At 34.9% G+C, this 12,552-nt stretch overlaps 1 protein-coding gene across 2 annotated transcripts in view; it reads left to right on the top strand.

The window, feature by feature from the left end:
- The window catches only part of ADGRL4 (adhesion G protein-coupled receptor L4), a 119,684-nt gene that overhangs the window by 60,548 nt on the left and 46,584 nt on the right, over positions 1-12,552 (top strand). For both annotated transcript variants that reach the window (XM_030913079.1, XM_030913080.1), the window contains exons 4-7: positions 6,180-6,250; positions 7,161-7,340; positions 7,452-7,635; positions 9,046-9,162. In XM_030913079.1, the coding sequence (XP_030768939.1) occupies positions 6,180-6,250; positions 7,161-7,340; positions 7,452-7,635; positions 9,046-9,162 (552 nt within the window). The remainder of the gene's footprint in view (positions 1-6,179; positions 6,251-7,160; positions 7,341-7,451; positions 7,636-9,045; positions 9,163-12,552) is intronic.

Here is a 12,552-nt window from a genome sequence, read left to right as displayed (position 1 = left end):
TGGTTTACAAAAAATATTCAACTCATCAATCACTATTAGAATTAATTATGATTGGCAATCTACAAAATTAATAGGTATGCGGAGGCCCTGAGAATGTAATCATGTAGCCAAGGTTAGACATGGGAATAGAATTCAGGAAACTACATGCAACATGGAGAAGGCTAATGTGCTGCTTCTAAATGATATAGCTAGATAAAAGAGATAGATATTCAAGTTAATCTCGATCACACTAAAGCCTTTGATTAGTGTCCCAGTGAGACCTTTTTTTTTTTTTTTTTGAGACAGAGTCTCTCTCTGTCACCCAGGGTGGAGTGCAGTGGTGGAATCTTGGCTCACTGCAACCTCCGCCTCCCAGGTTCAAGCAGTTCTCCTTCCTCGGCCTCCCGAGTAGCTGGGACTACAGGTGCATGCCGCCACACCTGGCTAATTTTTTGTATTTTAGTAGAAACAGGGTTTTACCGTGTTGCCCAGGCTGGTCTCAAACTCCTGAGCTCAGGCAATCTGCCTGCCTCGGTCTCTCGAAGTGCTAGGATGGTAAGCTATGAGACAATGTTCAAAAAATGTATATGTGAAATGTCTGTATTAAAGAAATCATCCAGTCTCATGTACCCACGCTTCACAACATTTACTCTGCTATGTAAAAAAAGGAAGATTTTATTTTCCTCATTTTATTGCCAATGAAGTGAAGGGCTACTCTAGACTCATACATTTTGGATAAAGGTAAGGCTAGACTCACAGTTTTGTATCTAAAAACCCTTTGTTTTTTCCATGGAATACTTAAATGTGTAGTAGACCATTTAAATATCTCTTTGATCTGAATCATCCAGATACACTGGATCAAACTTTGCAAGGGTATAAAATATCCAAACATATGAGAAAATAATACTATTACTGTTGAATGGTAAACTTACCTTTAGTGTTTCTAGAGAAAAGTTTTATTGCAATATAGCATAATAACATACTCAGGAAATAGGAATCAATGAGATTCTGCCCAGAAAACTTACAGTACTTCACTGTTTGTTCTTCTCAAGCCTATATTATTGTTATAGTCTTAGAATGTCATATAATGTGCTTTTTACCTTTAGTAGTTCAGTTCTAATATGTAGCCCTGCAAACTTTAGTGGAAATGTTCCAGTCAGTGAAGAAGTCTAACTTGTAACAACTTAATCACTGTAATTTAATACAGTTTTAACTTTGCTCTCCATTCCCTAATGTCTCTTGTGTGTAGAATACATCTGTCTTTTTATCTGATCATGTTTACTTTTAATAATCCTCAACTCACAAAGGATTATATTTCTCTGTTCATGTTCCTTGAAGTAGAGAATTTCTGCACTAGAAAACACTGAATCATAGATACAGAGAAAACACAAACACACAAAGATGACTGAATGGCAACATTTTATGGGGATAGTATATTTGTAGTTGAAGACTCTCTTGATACTCAATTTCTATTGCGGTAAGGTGGAATGGGCCTAAGTTTGTGCTAATTCCCTTTTTAGCTATTTTAAGTAGTCGGTAAATACACTAACCTTATTAAAGCCTAACGCCCAATATTGAGCCCTTCTGTTTCTACCCGTTTTGTTTGATGGATTATTCAGTGAAAAACTCATTCTCTAGAAAAATGTTATTTCTCATCAATTTTTGTTGTCCTTGAGGATTAAGCTTTTTTGAGAAGCAGTGTGCTATTTCATTTTATTTCAGTCCTGCAGTAATTTTTGTTGCACAATATCATAATCCTCAGGGAATCTGAACAGAGAAACATAAATCTATTTCCTTTTTACATTAGTATATCACCTTACAGTGTATTGCTTCTGATTTGAAATTTTAGCTCATCCTTAAATTTGACATTTCTGGTAATTATAGTCATTAAAATCTCTATGAATAAAAAATGGAAGACTTTGATATAGGACAAGACATGACTCAAGCAAAATTCTTTACCTTTAGTCCATATTCAAATACTCTTTTCCACATGTGAGGTCATTTTGCTGCAGAAGGCGCTGGGTGAGATTTAGCACTGCACATATTTTTCCTCCCATTGGAATCACAGTAAAACGGAACTTCGGAAGTCTAGCTCCTGAGAAACCTAGTTACACACCAGAATTTCACAAATGGGAAAGCTGAGGCATCCAATAGTAAAGTTAATCTGCTGAAACCAAATTAATAGAAGCCATGAATTTCTTCAATTTCATCATGTCTTTTACAGCATTATTTACTGCTTGTCATGTCCTACTGCCTGGAGTACTCTATGATAATTGTAGATTTTTTTTCTAACTTTGAATAATATTAAATTTTGTCTTTGAAAATTATTTACTGTAATTGAACATTTTATCTTTCTTTGGCAGTCTGTGAGTTACACATTAGAAAACTCTATTATTGATCATAAGAATCATAACCATCATATGATCATGTTTTGAAAGAAGATTATGATAAAATGTTGCTGGATTGGCTAATTATACACAGGAAAAAGCATAACATTATTATCATCATTATTATTATCTTTATTTTTGAGCTGAGGTTTCACTCTGTTACCCAGGCTGGAGTGCATTGGTGCAGTTATGGTTCACTGAAACCTGGAACTTCTGGGCTCAAGTGATCTTTCTGTATCAGCTTCCGACATAGCTGGGACTACACTACACAACACCTTGTCTGACTAAATTTTAAATTTTTTTTAGTAGAGACAGAGTCTTGCTATGTTGGCCAGCCTGGTCTCAAACTCCTGGAATCAAGTGATTCTGCTGTCTCAGCCTCCTAAAGTGCAGGGATTACAGGTGTGAGCCACTATGCACAACCAAGCATCACCTGTTAACAGAAATGTTGCAAATGAGTTAAGATTGTTAATGATATGCTTGCATTTAGTGATATCAAATTGTTAATTTAAAATCAAATTGTAAGTTGGTAGTGAGAAAAATGGGTCAATCAGTAAATCAGGTCTGTCAAATCTAGCCAGACTTAAACAATTACCTAACAGAGATTTAGCTTTCATTACGATAGGAAAGAGGTTCTTTTTATAGAGATTTGGAGATTACTAAGATATGGTAACCTAAAAGAAAACACTCTTTATTTATCTGTATCTTAAAACATACTACACAAGGCTCCTGCTATTAGGAAAATATGCAATATGAGTAGAATCACCAGTCCTGATTTTCCAGTTACAGTATCAGGTGGCAATGATATCCTAGGCACTATTCCACTTTCCCATACATTTTCTTGTTTGTTCATGAGGTAGAACTCTTTTGGGTTAGAAGCTGTCTTCTTTTTGAGACAGAGTCTGGCTCTGTTGTCCAGGCTGGAGTGCAGTGGCGCGATCTGGGCTCACTGCAAGCCCTGCCTCCCGGATTCACACCATTCTCCTGCCTCAGCCTCCCAAGTAGCTGGGACTACAGGCGCCTGCCACCATGCCTGGCTAATTTTTTGTGCTTTTAGTAGAGATGAGGTTTCACCATGTTAGCCAGGATTGTCTCGATCTCCTGACCTTGTGATCCATCCGCCTTGGCCTCCCAAAGTGCTGGGATTACAGGCGTGAACCACCACACCTGGCCTAGAAGGTGTCTTTTTAAGATATTACTCAAGGTCATCACATAGCTAATTAATGTTATAGTCAGGATTTGAATTTAGATCTTCTAATTATCAATCCCAGAGACTTTTCCTTCAGGAAAGAGGTAACTGTAGGTTTTAGCCATTTGGACTTGCAAGAGATTGCAATAGAAATTAGTGTGGATCTTGCTGCAAAATGACAGGCACATTCATTGTAGCCAAGCAAGTTTCACTGGATATTAAAGTCCAAAGTGCAAGAAGGAGGATGGAAATTGAGTTCGTGGAGTGAAGATTTTTATGTTTCTCAGAGATTGGGTTTGGGATGAAGTTTCTAAGAATGTCGCACATTTAAAGGATTTGAAATTGAGAGAAATCACCATCTTGTTTACTGTTACCCATAGAAGGCATCTCACCTACAAAACAAAGGTATTCAAAGAACATAGTAGTTTTCTTGCTCATTAAAAAAATTTTTCGTTTTTGTTTATGATGCTTCATAGGTCTGTTCACACTTTCATTGGGGTGTTTTCCCAGTTGGAGTATAACATTTGGTGCTTCAACAGTTCAGCTCCAAAAAAGACTCATCTTTGCTTTAGTCCTATATAGTTTTTTCACTTCATTGATTTCATGACAAATGACCACCCTAGTCTGCACTTCCTTCTGAGTGCTTCTGTCTTTAGCCCAGCCTAGAATGCTTTTCTTGATGGTTCTCCATATCCCGAGGTCACTTGTCACTACTTGTTCCCTACTTCATTTTCTGTTCATTCATTTTTGTGGAGTGATAGGTCCTGAATACACCTAGAAATGAGAGGATGAGAGGTGAGGGTGGTACGAGAGCATTTGTGTTTCTTTAGAAGTGGTGAGCTCAGATTTCTGGGTAGTACAGATTGTGAATACATATACTTATCGGAAGAACAAGAGCTGTTCTAACCTTTTAGGCCTGGGCTATTAGCTGACCTTGTAAATCTAGTACCATCACCTTTGTAGTGAATGGAACTTTATTTAAGAATCTAGCAAGAGGCTCACTTTCCATTTTTGGTTTTGGTGGTGCGAATTTGGATGTGTTTTCTAGATCTTTGTTGGATTTTTGAATGAGAAATTAGGAACAGCTACATTTAAGATAACTAGTTAGATGACATTTTAAATTAGACATTGATTACACACCCTTTTTCTACAGCAAAGAGTATTATGACACCCTATTAGTTTTAATCAAATCATAAATTTAAGATTATATGTTCATTTATTAATTTAATATAAAGTATCTTGAAGATGTCAGACCTGGGGTAGAAACATAAAAATTTGCATTAATTCAAGGTAATGATCTAGACTCTTCAGTTCCTTAGAATCTTTTTCTCTAGTAGCAGATTATTTATACTCTATTTATAATGTAAAGCATATTTCACTGTAGTAAGTAAAGTTTTAAGTTAAGAATATAAACTATGTAAGCTTAAAACCGAGGGCCTTTGTTACAACCTCAATACTTGGCTTTTGAGAATGTAAGACTTAATTCTGTATAATGTATTATTTTATTTATGATGATTGTGTGTTAAGAACCCTAGTAAAATATAACCTGAACAAAAGTAATAAGTTGTGATAAAATTTTAAGGGAATTCAATCACATGTTCTGCTACATCTTAGTTTTTTAGGTTAACTTACATGCAAAAATGAAGTTTTGGAAAGAAATTGGGTCACTCTTCTATCCTCCAGATTACACTGAGTTATTGAAGTCAGTTTAGTTTGATGCTAGAAAACAAATAGGTTTAAATGTATTTCTTAAATTGGGTCTTTGTTAAATTAGAACTAAGTGTTACATCATCAATGATGGAAATTACTGTAATGACTTTGTTGATTAATCATGCAATTCAATCTGAGAGTGTGGCCCATGAATAATATTTTCAATACTCTATCAAAATTGATTGGAGGAATTAAATCTAAAAAGTATATGCAGCTAAGTTTGTTATGCCATTGTCTAAATGATGGTATTTCTCTAACTTTCTTATAAAATTTGACATGAAACCACTAATCATAAGTAACACTATTTTCAACAAGGTAGCAAGTATATGAGCACTAAAAAATTTTTTTCAAATATTAGTATTTCCAGATATAGATGAGTACAGTGAGTCAGTGAGTCAGTTGTCTGTGGTGATCATGCCATATGGGGAAATGTGAATGGTGGGTATAACTGCTCCTGCAAAGAAGGTTATCAGACATACACAGGAAAATCACAGTTCACACTTAATGATGGCACTTACTGTCAATGTAAATTACATTATTAAATTTTATGTATGATCAAAGAACTATATAAAATGTGTAATACACAGTTGTGAAGTACCACAGAGCTACATCTTCCAAGAAATGTGCCTGCATTCCTTTATGTTCTATGGAATAAAGAAATGAAAGCCTTTTTTTTTAAATTTAATCAAAATTGTAGATAACATTTTATGGTACTAACATTCCTTGGTCCTTAAAACTCCTTTATTTCATTGTCTGTAAAATATTGCACATTCTAAAACTGCAGAGGAAGTTCAAGTGTTAGAGAATGTCCTTTTAACATTTAAATAAGTGAGCAAGATAATTGGGATGTATATGATCAGCTTAGGCAAAAATACTTTTTAAAACTTACTATATAATCTGTTTTTTTTCTACAGAAAATGTGAATGCAAACTGCCATTTAGATAATGTCTGTATTGCTGCAAATATTAATAAAACTTTAACAAAAGTAAGTACAACAGTTAACAATTTATTTTATTTTGACATTTTGGTTTCAATTAAAATGCTTTCAATGTCACACATTTCAAGAAGAGTAACCAGTAGCTGAATTTTAGGGAGAGTTAAAAACGTTTACATATAGAGATCTAAGCACCATGTTTGCATCAAAGACAGGGTTAATTTGAAAATCCCCAAATTATTTAAAAGGCCTTTTACATATTTAATATGCTACATTTTCAATACTCCATATGTTGGAAAATTCATTTTATGTAAAAAAGTTGATTAAAAAATAGTAAAGAGATACTTTGACTCTAGACCCATTCCCACATTCTAAGTAGACATAATTGAATGCACCTAGATTTGATACTTAAAAGAGAACATTTCAAAGACCAAATAAAGTAGGTGATTTATAAAATAATTGTCATATGATTGAGAATGTGAATCTCAACATGAGTAATCAACTATCAGTTTAAAGCAAATTTTCATTTAATCACATTGTAAAGAGTTTTCTTTGGTTGATTAAAATCTAATTTAAAGTATTATCATTTATTGCTTAGGATATCAATATTTATAAGTACTAAAGAGTTCAAGTATTAAGGTAGATTCATTGGCTAGGATATAATTCTATACTGAAGAATAGGAAGTTATTTTGAAGACTCATTTTTAAAAAATTATTAATTCAAACATGCTCTGTTTCTTTTCTAAGGTAAAGTCTATACTTTTAAGTTATTTGCTAATCTCTTGTAAATAAATTCAGGTTTCAGTGATGCATGTTATAGTCTAGGTTTATTAGTTTGATATTATTTATGTGTAGACCGAGAAAACCAACTCAGAATAAATTTAACATCTAAGTTTTTTTCTTATAAAACTCCAGTAGAACTAATTTAGTTTCCTTTTTCTGGACTCATTTTTTTGCTCAGATTAGACCCATAAAAGAACCTGTGGCTTTGCTACAAGAAGTTTATAGAAATTCTGTAACAGATCTTTCACCAACAGATATAATTACATATATAGAAATATTAGCTGAATCATCTTCATTACTAGGTTATAAGAACAACACTATCTCAGCCAAGGACACCCTTTCTAATTCAACTCTTACTGTAAGTATGTTCAGCTTTAACTCTTAATATAATTGAGCTTTGAATTTTTCCTTTCATCTGTGATTAGTGTAGGATTCTAACATTTCTAAAAGATATACTTTTTTTCAATAGGAATTGGTGAAAACCGTGAATAATTTTGTTCAAAGGGATACATTTGCAGTTTGGGACAAGTTATCTGTGAATCATAGGAGAACACATCTTACAAAACTTATGCACACTGTTGAACGAGCTACCTTAAGGCTATCCCAGAGCTTCCAAAAGACCACTCAGTTTGATACCAATTCAACGGATATAGGTAAGAAACAAGGGTCCATTTCAAAGTAATCATGTTTTCCAAATAAGCCATTTTCAAAGTCTTGGGTGGGGGTTAGGAGGCATGGTGTTGAAACTAGTACTGATTACATTGAAAGTAGTTTTATTAGTGTAGAAATGAATGGTGATGCATACTGCAAGAGCACTGTGAATAAAGTACTTGTAAAAAGGATAAATCCACAAGTGTTGTCTCCTTCCTATCGTGTCCACCTTTTCTGATTCCTGAACTGTACAGCCATTAAATGGTCAGAGTACATTACTCCTTTGTCATTTTGAGTCCGTCATCTCATGACTTGTCAGGGTCTACCTTGACCAATGATCTTTTGGATATTGTTTGTTTGTTTGTTTGTTTGTTTGAGACAAAGTCTGACTCTGTCACCCACACTGGAGTGCAGTGGCGCAATCTCAGCTCACTGCAACTTCCACCTTCTGGTTTCAAGCAATTCTCCTGCCTCAGCCTCCCGACTTGCTGGGATTACAGGTGTGTGTTACCATGCCTGGCTAATTTTTGTTCTTTTGGTAGAGATAGGGTTTCACCATGTTGGTCAGGCTGGTCTCAAACCCCTGACCTCAAGCCGTCCACTTGCCTCGGTCTCCTAAACTGCTGGGAGTACAGGCATGAGCCACCATGCCCAGCCGGATATAACACATTTAAACTTCTATTTAGGAATCCTTTGCATGTTGATAACATAAAGCAATCAACATAGCAAATTAGAATGTTTCTTGCTTCATGCAAATTCATACCTAAAATATTCAGAATCTTGTGTCAAATTGAGGATGCCTATAAAGTTTTTATGAGGAAGCAAGGTAAGTTTGCTGAAATAATCACTGCATACATCTTTACTGCATTTTCTGAGTGGCATTCTGCTGTGCAACTGCAGATTTACAAAAATCTCATCAGGATTCATCATTTACTCTAAATCAGAGTTTCAAGGATTATGACTAACATAGAGGTGTTCTATATTTTTATAATGTTTCTGCATGAAAATGGTGATAATACAGCAGGTCAAAGGAATTATCACTCAAACGTTTAATTAAATCACTCATTAGTGAGTTATAGACACTATTCTGTAAGACATTGTAGTTGCTTATCTTTGCTTTAGTAATTGTAATTTTACAGCTTCCTTGGTTACATACACATATTATATTTTATTTAATTCAAAAAAAAGTTAAACCATGAGTGCCATAGTGAAATTAAAAAATTAAAACTTGAGTCAGATTTTTAACACATATATTACATTGTCCAAACGTGTTACGAATATGTTCACTCTACCTGCTATAAATAAGTTGAAACACAATAATGATGGACGAAATTATCTCTAAGCTAATATATTTATCATGTATATTGATTAAACTAATTTCAGGTTTTTCTGTTTTCATGTTTTTGTTTCAGCTCTCAAAGTTTTCTTTATTGATTCGTCTAAAATGAAACATATTCATCCTCATATGAATGTGGACGGAGATTATATAAATATATTCCCAAAGAGAAAAGCTGCATATAATTCAAATGGTAGGACTTTAAAAATCTAACAGACAATATATCAGTGAATTTGCAGTAAGTACTTATCATGCATTTGATTATGTCATATGTACATAGAACAGGTGTGGTTTCCTATAAAAACATATGATGTATGTACAGTATACAGAATATCCATATTCTTACTTGAGATTTCCATTCTGATATAAATACTGGGGAGGATTTTGGCTGACAATATCTGGGTCCTTGTCTTAACTCCAACTTTTGTTACTGTCTGAAATGTTTGAAATTCTAATGAAAATATACAAAGCTCTGATTTTACTACTCCTTATACAGCAAAGTCACCATATTTTCAGTTCCTTTAATTTTTCTTCCTCAATAATCCATCATATTCTTCATCGTGAGACAAAATTTGTGATTGTGTGAGGAAGAAAAATAGAGATTTTTTAAAAATAGGGTTTTTTTTGTAATGTTTGCTTTAGTTCTGGGAAACATGTGCACAACATGCAGGTGTGTTACACAGTTATACATGTGCCGTGGTGGTTTGCTGCAACTATTGACCCATCCTCTAAGTTCCCTCCCCTCTTTCCCCACGCCCCAGCAGGCCCTGGTGTGTGATGTTCCCCTCACAGTGTCTATGTGTTTTCATATTTCGACTCCCACTTATGAGTGAGAACATGTGCTGTTTAGTTTTTTGTTCCTGTATTAATTTGCTGAGGATGGTTGCTTCCAGCTCTCATCCAAGTACCTGCAAAGACATGATCTCATTCCTTTTTATGGCTGCATAGTTTTCTGTGGTGTATATATACCACATTTTCATTATCCAGTCTATCATTGATGGGCATTTGGGTTGGTTCCATAACTTTGCTACTGTAAATAGTGCTGCAATAAGCATACGTGTGCAGTGTCTTTATAGTAGAATGATTTATAATCCTTTGGGTATATACCCAGTAATGGGATTGCGGGGTCAAATAGTATCTCTGGTTCTAGATCCCTGAGGAATCATGACTGTCTTCCACAATGGTTGAACTAATTTACATTCCCACCAACAGTGTTAAAGCGTTCCTATTTCTCCACTGCCTCACCAGCATCTATTGTTTCTTGACTTTTTAATAATTGCCATTCTGACTGGCATGAGATGGTATCTCCTTGTGGTTTTGATTTGCATTTCTCTAACGATCACTGATGTCAAGCTTTTTTTCATGTTTGTTGGCTGCACAAATGCCTTCTTTTGAGAAGTGTCTGTTCATATCCTTTGCCCACTTTTTGATGGGGTTATTTGATTTTTTTTCTTGTAAATTTGTTTAAGTTCCTAGTAGATGCTGGGTATTAGACCTTTATCAGATGGATAGATTGCAAAAATTTTCTCCCATTCTGTAGGTTGCCTGTTCACTCTGATGATAGCTTCTTTTGCTGTTCAGAAGCTCTTTAGTTTAATTAGATCTCATTTTTCGATTTTGACTTTTGTTGCAATTGCTTTTGATGTTTTTGTCATGAAGTTTTTGTTCATGCCTATGTCCTGAATGGTATTACTTAGATTTTCTTCCAGGGTTTTTATGGTTTTGGGTTTTACATTTAAGTCTTTAATCCATCTTGAATTAATTTTTGTCTGTGGTATAAGGAAGGGGTCCTGTTTCAGTTTTCTGCATATGGCTAGCCAGTTTCCCCAGCACCATTTATTGAATAGGAGATCCTTTCCCCTTTGCTTGTTTTTGTCAAGTTTATCGAAGATAACATGGTTGTAGATGTGTAGGATTACTTCTGAGGTCTCTGTTCTTTTGGGTACCAGTATCATGCTGTTTTGGTTTCTGTAGCCTTGTAGTATAGTTCGAAGTCAAGGAGTGTGATGCCTCCAACTTTGTTCTTTTTGCTTAGGATTGTCTGGGCTATATGGGGTCTTCTTTGACTCCATATGAAATTTAAAGTATTTTTTTTTCTAATTCTGTGAAGAATGTCAATGGTAGTTTGAATAGCATGGATCTATAAATTACTTTGGGCAGTATGGCCATTTTCACAATGTTGATTCTTCCTATCCATGAGCATGGACTATTTTTCCTTTTGTTTTTGTCCTCTCTTACTTCCTTGAGCAGTCATTTGTACTTCCCCTTGAAGAGGTCCTTCACATCCCTTGTTAGCTGTATTCCTAGGTATTTTGTTCTCTTTGTAGCAATTGTGAATGGAAGTTTATTCATGATTTGGCTCTCTGCTTGTCTATTGTTGGTGTAAAAGAATGCTTGTGATTTTTGCACATTGATTTTGTATTGTGAGACTTAGATTAAGTTGCTTATCAGCTTAAAGAATTTTGAGGCTGAGATGATGGGGTTTTCTAAATAAACAATCATGTCATCTGTAAACAGAGACAAGTTGACTTTCTCTCTTCCTATTTGAATACCTTCTATTTCTTTCTCGTGCCTGATGGTCCTGGCCAGAACTTCCAATACTATGTTGAATAGGAGTGGTGAGAGAGGGCATCCTTATCTTGTACCAGTTTTCAAAGGGAATGCTTCCAGCTTTTGCCTCTTCAATATGATATTGGCTATGGGTTTGTCATAAATCATAACTCTTATGATTTTAAGATATGTTTCATCAACATCGGGTTTATTGATAATTTTTAACATGAAGGGATGCCGAATTTTATCGAAGGCCTTTTCTGCATCTATGGAGATGGCCATGTAGTTTTTTGTCTTGGGTTCTGTTTATGTGATGGATTACATTTATTGATTTGTGTATGTTGAAGCGACCTTGCATCCCAGGGATGAAGCCGACTTCATTGTGGTGGATAAGTTTTTTGATGTGCTGCTGGATTCAATTTGCCAGTATTTTATTAAGGATGTTCGCATCGATGTTCATCAGGGATATTGGCCTGAAGTTTTCTTTTTTGTTGTGTCTCTGCCAGGTTTTGGAATCAGTATGATGGCTGGCTTCATAAAATGAGTTAGGGAGGAGACCCTAGTTGTTTGGAATAGTTTCAGAAGGAATAATACCAGCCCTTCTTTGTACCTGTGGTAGAATTCCAGAGACTGCGAATCCATCTGGTTCTGGGCTTTTTTTGTTTGGGAGGCTACTAATTACTTCTTCAGTTTCAGAACTTGGTATTGGTCTATCCGGGGATTTGACTCTTTCTTGGTTTAGTCTTGGGAAGTTGTATGTACCCAGAAATTTAACCATTTTTTCAAGATATTCGAGTTTTTTTGCATAAAGGTGTTTATAGTATTCTCTGATGGTAGTTTGCATTTCTGTGGGGTCAGTGGTGATATCCCCTTTATCATTTTTTATTGAGCCTATTTGATTCTTGTCTCTTTTCTGCTTTATTAGCCTAGGTTGTGGTATATTTTGTTAATTTTTTTTTTAAACCAGCTTCTGGATTCATTGATTTTTTTGGAGGGGTTTCATGTCTCTGTCTCCTTCAATTCTGCTCTGATG

The sequence above is a fragment of the Rhinopithecus roxellana genome, chromosome 12 (assembly GCF_007565055.1).
Source record: "Rhinopithecus roxellana isolate Shanxi Qingling chromosome 12, ASM756505v1, whole genome shotgun sequence".
Lineage (NCBI taxonomy): Eukaryota > Metazoa > Chordata > Mammalia > Primates > Cercopithecidae > Rhinopithecus > Rhinopithecus roxellana.
Note: the sequence above shows the minus strand (reverse complement) of the source record. Positions and strands in the feature narration are given on the sequence as shown.